This window comes from Myotis daubentonii, chromosome 4 (genome assembly GCF_963259705.1).
Source record: "Myotis daubentonii chromosome 4, mMyoDau2.1, whole genome shotgun sequence".
NCBI lineage: Eukaryota > Metazoa > Chordata > Mammalia > Chiroptera > Vespertilionidae > Myotis > Myotis daubentonii.
Genome location: NC_081843.1, coordinates 15,752,800 through 15,765,879, shown reverse-complemented (window position 1 = coordinate 15,765,879; position 13,080 = coordinate 15,752,800). Strand labels below are relative to the sequence as shown.

Genomic DNA, 13,080 nt, shown 5'->3' with positions numbered 1-13,080 from the left:
CACATAACATAGCACAAATACCTCTCATTAAAGAGTTGGTCTTGCCTCCTGGCCCCTACTCCCCTGCCAGGGAGCCAAGGACTTTGCTACCTTCATCTCTTACAAGCAGCAGGAGGTCATTTCCAGAGGCCACTGGCCAACCAGCCTCAAGCAGGAGAGTCTGTACTGGCACCTTGAGACAACAGAGACAGCCCCTCCCAGAACCTGATCTCTGGGCCCCACCCTGCCCAGCTGCTCCAGGAGGCCGGCTCACCAGTGTCCTGTCTCTTACAGGTTCTCCAGTAACAGCATTGGCGATGGAGGTGCCAAGGCCCTGGCTGAGGCCCTGAAGGTGAACCAGGGCCTGGAGAGTCTGGAGTGAGTCTGCCTGACCACCCTCCAGGGGTGGCTGTGGGCAGAGGGGAACTCCCTTCCCCCCTCGTCCCCCTCAGGTTTCCTATCCAGTAGGTGGGTGGGTCCTGGAGGAGGACTGTCAGTCAGGGCCACTTCCCTGCCAGAACCCAACCAACCCCCAACCCTGGGCATGCTATGATCTCAGTGTCTCTCCCTCCATGCCTACCCCACCTGTTTCACCCTACCACACCAGCTCCATTTCCCTGGACAGTAGGGGTTGGTGTTTTCAGGGTGACAACAAGAACTGAAAGAGCTTTAGAAGTCAGTGCAGGTAGCTAAAGAAAGGGTCAGCCGCAGTGGCTTGTGGGGGGGAGCTGGGGGGACAGAGCTTGGCAATGCTCCCACACTGGGGAGACTCAACTGTGCCCTGGGGGCTGCAGACACAGTGCATGCCCCCTCTCTGAGGCCATTTGGAGCCACCAAAACCAAAGCAGAGTCAAACTCTGGGGCTGGTTGTGCTATACCCACCTGCCCCGACCTAGCTGGGGCTGGACTGTGAGGGATGAGAGAGGAAAGAGGGATGATGAAAGAAAAACAATGTGGTGTGGCACCTGCCTCAGGTGTCCCCCAACTCCCTGTCGAGCTTAGTGTTTCAGCTGGACTGATGGCTCCCTCCGAGTCCTGAGACAGCCACGCCAAATGTGCCCTCTCTTCTGTCTTCAGCCTGCAGAGCAATTCCATCAGTGACACCGGAGTGGCAGCGCTGATGGGGGCCCTCTGCGCCAACCGAGCCCTCCTCAGCCTCAAGTAAGTCCCAGCCTCCCTCTCCAACCAGGTATCCCTTTGGTCAGGGGGTCCAAAGGGACTTGGAAGAAAAGGCTGGAGCTGGGAAGCCCACATTACCCCTGTGACGACCTCTGGTTGGGCAGCTTGGTTCTGGGGCTGGCATCCTGCACTCTACCTTGCTCTTGGGAGGGCAGGGGCAGCGGTGGCCCCCAGCTGGCCAGCTCTGCTGCTCCCTGCCCATATACACATCCTTTAGGCACCCAAGCACCCATGCCTGCCCCTCACAGCTCTGAGGTCCCACTGTCTTATCCTCTTCCTCCTAGACTGTCCTACTGGTAGGTCCTAAAGGGGAGACACTTGGCTGCCTAGCCACCAGAACCTGGGCTCGCTGGAGGCACACAGCACATGCTCGCTCAGGAAGTCCGGGTCCCACATGAGGTTTCTCTGGTTCTAAAAGCCTGAACACCTGGGCTTGTCTCCCCCAGAGGCCTCATCTGCCTGGTCAGCAGCTCAGGGTCTTCTCTTTCTTCAGCCTTCGAGAAAACTCCATCAGCCCAGAGGGAGCCCAGGATCTGGCTCGAGCTCTCTGCACCAACAGCACCCTGAAGAACCTGGAGTACGTGAGGGGGCCGGGGGGGGCGGGTAGGGCTGTGCTTCCTAAGGCTCCTTTATGCCAGGGCCCCACCTATGCAAAGCCCAGAGACTGATGGGCCAGGCCCTGGTCACTCTTGCCATTATAAAAAGCTGAAGAAGGACCTGGCTGGGAGGAGGTAGCCAGGAGACCTGACCCCTGGCGGTGACTCAGACACAAGTCCCCCACGGTCCTGTCATAAATTACATGAGGATGAAGTAGTGGCAACTCTCTGGCCCTCAGCCCTTTGCTATGGACGAGAATGTGGAAGGGGCCACATCGTGGGGGCAGCACAGTACAGGAATCAGGAGTGAGTCCTCTGCCACCTCCTGGTGCGTGATCTGTCATGGAACCTCACTGAGCTGAGCTTGGGCCCACTCCTCCTGGGGGTGTCAGATTTGTTACAACAGTCCAGGGCACGTGCCTGGTACATGCAAGTGCTCCATAGGCGTGAGCTAGGCTATCCTAGTGGGCACGATGCAGTCCGTGGGTTGGGGGAGGGTGGTCTGGATTCCCTGGGGAGCAAGGACAGGGGACATCATGGTCGGCTTCTGCTCACTTGCCCCTGTTCCTCTCCTCCCAGCCTGACAGCCAACCTCCTCCATGACCAGGGTGCCCAGGCCATCGCAATGGCAGTGAGAGAAAACCACACCCTCGTGTCCCTTCAGTGAGTCCTCGGGGCCCCTACCTACCCCGTCCCCTGCCCAGAGCTGCAGGGCTCCCCCAAACCAGTTGATGCAGGAGACCAAGTCCAGCTCTGGGGATCTCCCACATGGTCTCTGGGGCCTCCAGCAGGCTGCAGGTGGTCACTTGCAGGGCCACCAGCCCTGCCCCCTGCTCTACTTCCTGAGATTGCTCCACGGAGAGACCAATGGGGTTGGAGGTGGGTAACCACAGCAGGAACCATCTGGAGTCTTTATTTGGGCCTGTCCCTGTACCCACCCCTAACCAGAGAGTAAATGTTGACTCCTTGGGACTAAGGCTGAGGAGGGTTGCAGGAGCTCTGCCCATCAGTGGTCCCTCTAGAACACACCCCGCAGGGACTCCATCCCCTGGCGTCAGATTCTCCTGGGAGAAGCCCGCTCTTTCTGGAGCCCAGGACCTCCTGGACTCTGCCTTGGGCCACGTAGTCATGTGGTCCGTGTCTGCCTAGCCTGCAGTGGAACTTCATCCAGGCCGGCGCCGCCAAGGCCCTGGGACAAGCACTACAGTTCAACAAGAGCCTGATCAGCCTCGAGTAAGTGGGGATTCCACGGGGCAGGGGCATCTGAAGCCTCAGGGCCCACCAAGCACAGGGCTCACGCCCTCAGCACACAGCCTCCTCTGTCCTAAGGCCAGCAGGCATGTTTCCATCCTCAGCTGCTTTAGAAATATATAATAGCTTTATTGAGGTATATAATTCTCTGGTTTCTAGTCTATTCACAGTTGTGCAACACAACAACGAAATTTAGAACATTTCTATCACCCTCTAAGAAAACCCAGATCCATCAGTGGTCACTTCCCCTTCTGCCCTATCCCGGGCAGCCACTAATTTATTCTCTCCATGGATTTACCTATTCGTGACATTTCTGTAAGTGAAATGATACAATATGTGGTCTTTCATGACTGGCAACTTTCATTTAATATGTTTTCAAGGTTCATCTGCATTGTGGCATGTGTCAGCACTTCATTCCTTTTCATGGCTGAATAGTATTCCACTGTATGGATAAGACTTTCATCTGTTGCTGGACATTTGGGTTGTTTCCATGTTTTGGTTATTGTGAATAATGCTGCTGTGAACATCCATGTACATGTTTCTGTGTATGCTTTCAGTCCTCTTGTGTATACACCTGGGAATGGAATTGCTGGGTCAAATGGTAACCTTTTGAGTTTCATCTCCTTTTGACGCTACTTCTCTCTCAGCTTCCAGGATATCCCATCTCTGGCTAGTTCTGTTTGACTCTGAAATACTTGTGTTCCTCAGGGTTCTGTCCCAGGCCACCTTCCCTTGAAGGTGCTCTCTCTCTTCTGGAAGCTCTCCACCTCTCCCAGGCTTTCAAGTCCTTATGGCCCCACAGCTATATCGCAGACCTCTCTCCGGAGCTCCAGACCCGTGTATCTACTGCCCATTCCGCACCTCCCTTTGGGTGTCTCAGTGGTACTTTAGATTGCCTGAAAGATCCCCCCACGAGCCTGCTTCTTGGTTCCCCATCTTATGACTAGAACCAGCCAACCAACTGTGAAAAGTAGAAACATCACCCTTGCCCTTTTCCAAGTCCTACTGATTCATTTCCAAGTCCTGTTGATTCTCTTCCCAGTGTCCCACCCCCATGGCCACTGTCCAGGCACCAGCATCACTCACCTGCATCACTGCAGCAGCCTCCACACTTGGTCCATCCACGGCTAGTCAGGATCTTTTCAAATGCAAATCTGTCCCTGTCCTGGTGAGATGTTTCAATGGCTGCCCGGGGCCTGCCGAGTGAAGTCCAACCTTTAGCACGGCTTCTAGGGCCCCCAAACATCTGCTTCCTTACTGTTTCCTCAGCCTCGTTTCACTCTCGAGAGACTTGACTCAATGTCGTTGGGTTCTTTAGATATGCTAGGCCCCCTCCCCATCTCTTATCCTTTGGGTTTTGGTTTAGACCAGCGGTTCTCAACCTGTGGGTCGCGACTCCTTTGGCGGTCGAACGACCCTTTCATAGGGGTCGCCTAAGACCATCCTGCATATCAGATATTTACATTACAATTCGTAACAGTAGCAACATTACAGTTATGAAGTAGCAACGAAAATAATGTTATGGTTGGGTCACAACACGAGGAACTGTATTTAAAGGACCAGAAGGTTGAGGACCACTGGTTTAGACCTATTTCTCTTGGCAGCCTCTGGGACCACACTGCAGCCTGCACTTAGCCTATAGTGACTGCTCATTTAATCAAGTCTCCTCACCTGAGTTCCAAAAAGGCGGAATTGGCCTTGCTAGTGCACACTATACACTCAAGCGTCTGTTAAATTATTACTGCAGCGAGCAAGAATGGCCTGGGGACAGAGGGCCTTCAGTGTTCTAATTGGCTTCGAAAAGCACACTTTATCTCACGCATTTGTTGGCAATGCTTCCATGTGTCCCTTTCCTTGTTTGTTTCTGATGGTCCAGACCCCAGGTCCCTCTGCATGTTAATTAGGAGGCCATGGGGTGACCCTGGGAGTATAGTCTACAATGTGTGTGGTCTGAATTAGGTAGACGGTCCAAGCTCAGCACGTCATGCTAGAGAGCTGGCCCAGGCTCACTCTCTGTGTTCAGTTTACAGGAGAACGCCATCGGGGACGAAGGCGCCTGTGCAGTGGCCAGTGCGCTGAAGGCAAACACAGCCCTCACTGCTCTCTAGTAAGTCCTGACGCGAACAGCAGTCCAGGAAGCCAGCCCTTCACCATCCTTTCATATGGAAAACCATTCTTGTTTCCCAGTCTAGGAAGCTGCGTTTAATTTTCCTAATATCAGCAACCAGGCAGAAGGGATGCCCAGCGCATTCTTGCTCCTGCAGTTGTAATAAGATTTAGGGGTACAGGCAGTGTACTCCTGCAAACTCTCCAGGAGACAACCTCTACTTCCTGTATCCATAGTACCTAGATATGTCCCAAGCACAAACAGTGCAGGAAGGATATGCAGTATCCTTTGGATAGACCACAGCCAATTTTTAGTGCTATTTTGTCATTTTCGACCCTAAGTCAAGGGTGGTGAAAATGAGGGTGCCTGTGAATGGAAGCTGGGCCCCGGGCAGGTATGAGGGCTGGAGAGCCCAGCCTGTTGGGCCTGACTACGCTGACAGCATCTCCTCTTAGTCTCCAGGTGGCCTCCATTGGTGCGCCGGGGGCTCAGGCACTGGGGGAGGCCCTGGCTGTGAACAGAACCTTGGAGATTCTCGAGTAAGTATTCCAGCCTCCGGCTAAAGTCTCTTGCCCAAAGAAACCAAACTTGATTCAAATGAATAGATATGGAGGAGAAAAAAAATATCAATTTGTAAGAAATTCACAAAGCAATTAAATATCAAGCATGCCCAGCTTCCCCATTCCTCCTTCACCCCTTCTCCCTGGGAGTCACTATTGTTGGGCCTCCTTTTCTTGAGTACCTGCTTTTCTTGGTCTTGCCCGGGCTGAACATGTCCCAAGATCTTGTTTAGGGGTCCCTGGGGTGGGCTGTGTCCACTGATCTTGGTCTTTGAGATCCAGGAGTTTGCGGCCTCGAGCTCTGTGGGGTTTCAGGCACGTCCAGGTCACCCCTGCTCCCGGGGTTCTGTGATGCTGAGCAGACAGGGACGGCTGGATGGAGTGCTGCCTCTCCTATCAGCCCCGCTCTTCCTTGGGAATGTAAAAGGAGAATGAAGGCACCAACACACCACCCAGGTTGGGCTGGCTCACCCCTCCTGTGTGTCCTGCCTGCTCCCCAAAGCCAAACTCCGTTTTGGCTTGAGAGTAAGAAAGGAGCAACCTAACTCCCCATGGTTGCTGAGTCCACACTGCCTCTCACCAGTAGCCCATACTCATCTGAAGAAATAGCATTTTCACCTCTCAGCCATCATGGTGCCTTACATTGCCTGTCTTTTCTTTTTTTCTTTTTAAACCCTCACCCAAGGATATCTCCTCCCTCCCCTCCCCATTGATTTTTAGAAAGTGGGAGTGGGAAAAGGGAGAGAGGTGAGAGAGAGGGAGAAACATTGATGTGAAAGAGACACATCGATTGGTTGCCTCCCACATGTGCTCCAACTGGGGCCGGGATGAACCTGCAACCTATGTATGTGCCCTTGATGGGGAATCAAACCAACAAACCTTCAGTGCACAGGCCAATGCTCTAACTATTGAGCACACTGGCCAGGGCCATTGTCTGTCTTTTTTTTTTTTTTTTTTAACAGTTTAAGAGGAAACGCCATTGGAGTGGCTGGAGCCAAAGCCCTGGCAAATGCTCTGAAGGTCAACTCAAGCCTCCGAAGACTCAAGTGAGTGGTTACTGAGCCCTATCTGCACCCCAGAGCAGAGGACTTCTATGCTGGAACCTCCCCAGGGGATAAGATGCTCTTGATTTCCTCTGTAGCTGCTTCCTTCTGAATAGAAATAGTTCAGACTGTTCTGGTTACTATAGTCTATATTATGGACGAGTTTGGTCATTTTGCCTAGCATAGGTCAGAGGTAAATCACTTAACATCAGCATTTTTGGTCTTATAATCTCCATGGCACTAAGACGGTACAACCTGGGTCCTCATAAACTCGTCTCAGGATTAAATGCCCACCTTGCTGTTGCTATGGCACTTGTGCAGAAACCAGTGCCAGAACTATCCCACAGGATAATGCAGCGCTCTTTCAGAGGTGTGCTCTGCCCTGACTGGCTCACTCTGGTGTCTCCATCTTTTCTCTGCCTAGTCTTCAGGAGAATTCCTTGGGGATGGATGGGATGATATGCATTGCCACCGCACTGTCTGGAAACCACGGGATCCAGCATATCAAGTGAGTGGGGTTCGGCAGTCTCTGCCCTTTCCTGCCATTCTCACCCTTAGAACTGTTCCCAGGTCAGGCCCTACCTTCTGCCTGATTTTCAGAGCCAGCGGACTCCCAGGCCCCTCAGCAGCTCTGGGGAAAAACTCAATATAGAAGAAAGCCATTCAGAGCCTTGTCCATGGGAGAGATCCTGGAAGCACAAGGGTTTCACCCAGAGCTCTGCATCTTATGTACTGACCTTCTCTTTACTACAGAGAAACTGTAGCCTCTAGCCTAGCGGTTCTCAACCTGTGGGTCGCGACCCCTTTGGGGGTCGAATGACCCTTTCACAGGGGTTGCCTAAGACCATCGGAAAACACATATATAATTACATATTGTTTTGTGATTAATCACTATGCTTTAATTATGTTCAATTTGCAACAATGAAATTGGGGGTCACCACAACATGAGGAACTGTATTAAAGGGTCACGGCATTAGGAAGGTTAAGAACCACTGCTCTAGCCCTTCAGCCAATTTCTCAATTTGTCCTAATCTTTCTCTAGTCTCCAGGGAAATCACATTGGGGAATCAGGTGCCAGAATGATCTCGGAAACTATCAAGACAAATGCTCCCTCGTGCACTGTTGAAATGTGAGCAAAGCAAGTTCCTGGTGGACCGGGCAGGAGGATGGGCAGAGATGCAGCTGGAAGGCTTCAAACAAAAAGACCGTTTTCCAGGGTGATTTCCTGTTATCTGGGAATGAGGCTGACCCGCACCAGAGCTGGTAAACTGCAGAGGCAGGAAGGGTGCTGCCAAAGGAGGTCAGGAGCACCTCTTCTAGTCCAGGGTCAGTCTAGGCAGGGGTGAGACGGACACTGGTCTGGGACAGAGGAAAGGGTCTTCCACTGAGGGACCCAGGACTTACACCTTAAAGCTCAGCAAGAAAGAAGCTGGCCTGAGCTTATTCATACCTTGAGGTCTTCATGTGCCCCCAACTTTTAAAAAATTATTACTACCTTTTCCCACTCATCTGGTTAAAAGTGAGTGGAAATGAGTTGCCATATTCCAGTGAACTGAGTACCAATTTGGCATTGTTGACAGAGAGGATCTTTCTTTTCTCAAGAAGAAAGTTTTAGGGGTATGATCCTTAGAGACATATGGAAAAAATATGGGATTTTTAAAAAGAGAAATAAAGGCTTTAATTATAGAATTCTGGAGACAGAGAAAAAGGAACTTTCCTGAAGTTTTTGCCATTTTTTAAATCCATCACAAAATCTTTCACAGGCATGGATTATGTCTGACATATGTTATTTGGAGTCTGGCACACTAGTTATCTATAGCATGTTCAATAATGTTATTCTTAGTAATAATGTTATTGGGCTTCCCATAATTATTACTACTCTGACGACCATCCCTCTGAAGGCAGGCAAGCTGAGTTTCCATGTGGCATAGATTCCCTCAGATGTTTGTCTGTGCTGAAAGGAAAAGATCCCAAACGGACACCATCTCTCTCATCAATTAAATAACCAAGGGAAATGCTTACAAAGATTATAAAGTAATTATTTTAAAATTTGGACAGGAAGCACTATTATTCCTAATGCTTCTTTAAAAATGAGTATTCAGGCAAGAATCAATGGACACTAAAACCCTGGATGAAAGCCAATTGAGGAAGAAGATATTCACATCGTCTCAGAACATCACCCACAAAGAGTTATCTAAAAGGTATCTTACAGAAATTTTACAAATGTTGCCTTAACAAAGCGATTAAACTTAATGTCACCAATAATGGGACAAATGGACATCAGGGGCCCTGATGTGATGCACTGAGAAGGACATATTGCTGATGTAGTATTTTTTGCCAAAAAGGTTTATCTGAATCTAATCACGAAGGAGTAATCCGACAAAAATCAGAACTGAGGAGCATTCTGCAAAAAAAGAAAAAAAATAGCCTGATCTCTTAAAAAAAAGTCAATGTCATGAAAAATAAAAAAGACTTGGGACTGTTTTAAATTGAAGGAGATTCAAGAGACATAACAACTTAAGATCTTTGACTGGATCCTAGACTGGAGGGGGAAAAGCCAGCCATAAAGAACATTATTTGGAAACTGGGGACATTTGAACATGGGTCATGTGTAGTATTTATTGAATTACTCTTTTATAAAGATATTTTTGCTGGGTATTGACAGTTTTTTCTTTCAGTACTTTCAAGATGTTATATACTGTCTTTTGGTTTGCACTGTTTCTGGCTGAATTGAGAACTCATCAGAACAAGAGTTGCAGTAGCTAAATGTTGAAGCAAACTGTGCTATGCAGGAACCTAGCACTGGAGAAACTTCAGGGGCCGAAGCAGTGGAGAAAATGAGTGCTCTTCATGGACTTCAAGAGCAAGCCACACTATAATTGGAAGGAAAGCCCCGACTTTCTCCAAAGTCTCTCAATCACCCTCTACTGGCAACACTTAACATCTTGCTGGCTGATAAAGGAGAGGTATTACAAAAAATAGCACGGTTACAACAGAGCAAGCCAAAAGGTGAACTTGGAGCTGAGGCAATAAATTGATACTAGCACAGTGGGATGTCCTGTTTTTCATTCTGGACAGTTCCTATTGCTATGTCTTCAGGATCAGTAATGTTTTCTTCTGCAGTGTCTGACTGCTCTTAATCTCAGTTTGTTTGGTTTCATCTCATTTTGTTACTCTCTGGAAGTTCTGTTTGAGGCTTACTTTATATTTTCCGTGTCTGTCCTTAATATACATGCTTTCCTCTACCACCTGAATATACGGAATATAGTTATAACTGTTAAGAATGTTCTTTTCTACTAATTCTATCAGCTATCATTTATGGGTTATTTCTTGATTTTTCTCATTATGCCTGATAATTTTTTTTACAGTGAAAAAAAATTTATATTTAGAACTAGAGGCCTGATGCATGAAATTCATGCATGGGTAGAGTCCCTAGGCCTGGCCGGCGATCAGAGCCAATCTGTGGGGCAACTGGTGGGGTGATCAGGGGCCCCTGCTGGCACCTGCCTTGGCTGGCCTGGGGCCTATAGGCTGGGGGCAGCTCCTGCATTGAGCATCTGCCCCCTGGTGGTCAGTGCATGTCATAGCGACTGGTCGTTCCACTGGTCATTCCGCCGTTTGGTCTATTTGCATATTAGACTTTTATTATATAGGATTAGGGAGCTGGACTCAGTTTAGGTGATCTCAATTTTGTTGGCAACACCCAAAGTCAGGAGCCAGTCAAACATATGCCTTCTTCCCTCCATCAGGCCCAATCAGGTGTTGACCTTGGCACGTCAATGTCATAGAGTTTCTTCACAGCCTGTTGGATCTGGTGCTTGCTGACATTGATGTCCACAGTGAACACAGTGTATTGTCGTCTTCAGTCTTCTTCATGATTGGCTCCATAGTAAGAACTTGATGACGACTTGGCGGTCAAGCTTGTTTCTCCTCAGGGTGCTCTTCCGAGGATATCTGGCTGCCTTTGGAGCCGCAGTGTCCTCATGACTGGTAATTTTTTTATTGAACACCAGAAATTGGGATTTTATCTTTCTAGGTGCTGGTTTTATATTTCTTAAAATATTCTTGAGCTTTATTCTGGTGCACAATTACTTAGAAACACCTGGATCCTTTCAAAATTTGCTTTTAAGCTTTGTTAGCCAGAGTCAGCCATCCTTCATTCTAGGGTTACTTTGGCCCATCTTCTGAGGAAATGCCTCAATATTATAGGTACTCTACCTAATGCCCAAGTCAAGAAAACAGTTTATATAGTGTCTACAATAGACACTATAGAAATCCAGGTGTAAAAATTTGTGAAATCAACCTTAGCCTTCTTACCCCAAATAGTAGCTTCTACACAACTGGCTTTCTAGTAGGTATGTTTTCAATATAAAGTATGAATTTAAGCAGAATGGCTCCTAATGTAGACTTCGCTGCATAAATTTTTCTCTCTCTGATTCAACTCCTCCCATTTCACAAGCTAGTTTCTTTCAGCTAAAAAACATGTTTCCCTCACATACATACAAACAGAAAACAAAATAAAATCCAGAATCAAAAGCCTCTAAATTGTACAAAAGATTAATAGTCCGACACTGATTCCTAAAACAATTCCTTGTGCGCAGTCCTCCAAAATGTTCGTTGACCTTGCTTTTCTCGCCCAGCTGTCTTCTCTTTTCACTATGATCATCGCTTTCTGAACAGTCATCAGTACTCACTGTGTTGGCTTTAAAATCCAACCTCTCCTGCTATCTCACTTCTCCTGGCTGAAGCCCCTGATTTCCTAATTTCCGAAGTCCACTATTTATTGCTTAATCATTTTAGAGAATATCTATTGACTTTCTATAATGGGAAATGGCACTTGTACATACATCACCTTATGCCCCCACTTTTTTTTCTTCCTCCTTCCAACACAGTTATAGTATGATTTGGGGTTGAATCATTATTCAGTGTTTATCTTATGACTTTATTAGTATGGATCACTGCTAAGCCATTTTCTTCCTATGTCATTGTTCTTTCTAGAATTAACAGTTGTATTATTTTTTAAATTTAATGAATTTTCTATGTCACTATTGCTTAATTCTTTTCCAAACTGTCCAAGAGAAGTGTAAAATCTGAATACTATCTCTCACAGACACACTGGTTATTTCATTTTCCCCTAATGACACACCTTCTTGAACCCTTTGTTTTCCTGCTCCAGTCACATCCTTATTGAAAGGACTTCTGTTCTAGGTAGGAGGCAGACCTTTTAGTTCCCTTCCAATTCAACCAGTCCTGGAGTCCAGCACCCAAGAGCTCCCCTGGGCTAATCTAACAGCTGTGATATTTATGTAGTACTAGAGGCCCGGTGCACAAAAATTTGTGCACTTGGGGGGAGGGGGTCCCTCAGCCTGGCCTGTGCCCTCTCACAGTCTGGGACCCCTCAGGGGATGCCCACCTGCTGGCTTAGGCCCACTCCCTGGGGGATTGGGCCTAAAATGGCAGTCAGACATCCCTCTGGCAGCCCAGCAGCCCTCGGGGGATGTCCACTTGCCAGCGGGGAGCAGGCCTAAGCTGCAGTCAGACATCCTTAGCGCTCCTGAGGAGGCAGGAGAGGCTCCCAACACCACTGCTGTACTGGCAGCCGTCAGCCTGGCTTGTGGCTGAGCATGGCTCCCTTTGTGGGAGCACACTGACCACCAGGGGGCAGCTCCTGCATTGAGCATCTTCCCCCTGGTGGTCAGTGTGTGTCATAATGACCAGTTATTCCCAGTTGTTCTGCTGTTAGGGTCAGTTTGCATATTATCCTTTTATTATATAGGATAGAGGCCTGGTGCATGGGTGGCGGCCGGCTGGTTTGCCCTGAAGGGTGTCCCAGATCAGGGTGGGGGTCCCGCTGGGGTGCCTGGCCAGCCTGGGTGAGGGGCTGAGGGCCATTTTCAGGCTGGCCAAGCCACCCCAGCGACGGAAGCTCCCAGCCTCTCCTTTTTTTTCTTTTTTATTCTGGGATTTATTTACCTTCTATAATTGAAACTTTGTTGCCTTTTGTGGAGGCTACAGCCAGCAGAGGAAGGAGCAATCAAGCCTCCTGCTCACTCCAGCTCCGTGGCCACGGCCGGCTGAAAGCAGGTATCTGGGGTTTATTTACCTTCTATAATTGAAACTTTGTTGCTTTAAGTGGAGCTGAGAGCTGCCGTGACAGCTTGGCTTCCTCCATCATTGGGGCAACCAAGCCTCCTGCTTGCTCCAGCTCCGTGGCTGCCGGCTGCCATCTTGGTTGGGTTAATTTGCATATAGTTGCTCTGATTGGCTGGTGGGCGTGGCTTAAGATGTAGTGAAGGCACAGTCAATTTGCATGTTTGTCTTTTTTTTTTTTTTTTTAAATATATTTTATTGATTTTTTACAGAGA

At 48.7% G+C, this 13,080-nt stretch overlaps 1 protein-coding gene across 2 annotated transcripts in view; it reads left to right on the top strand.

The window, feature by feature from the left end:
• Positions 1-8,337, top strand: part of NLRC3 (NLR family CARD domain containing 3) — a 32,698-nt gene extending 24,361 nt beyond the window's left edge. For both annotated transcript variants that reach the window (XM_059692895.1, XM_059692896.1), the window contains 10 exons: positions 274-357; positions 1,057-1,140; positions 1,652-1,735; positions 2,334-2,417; positions 2,904-2,987; positions 5,029-5,112; positions 5,568-5,651; positions 6,635-6,718; positions 7,140-7,223; positions 7,758-8,337. In XM_059692895.1, the coding sequence (XP_059548878.1) occupies positions 274-357; positions 1,057-1,140; positions 1,652-1,735; positions 2,334-2,417; positions 2,904-2,987; positions 5,029-5,112; positions 5,568-5,651; positions 6,635-6,718; positions 7,140-7,223; positions 7,758-7,848 (847 nt within the window). In that variant the 3' untranslated portion in view covers positions 7,849-8,337. The remainder of the gene's footprint in view (positions 1-273; positions 358-1,056; positions 1,141-1,651; positions 1,736-2,333; positions 2,418-2,903; positions 2,988-5,028; positions 5,113-5,567; positions 5,652-6,634; positions 6,719-7,139; positions 7,224-7,757) is intronic.
• Positions 8,338-13,080: the final 4,743 nt, after the last annotated feature.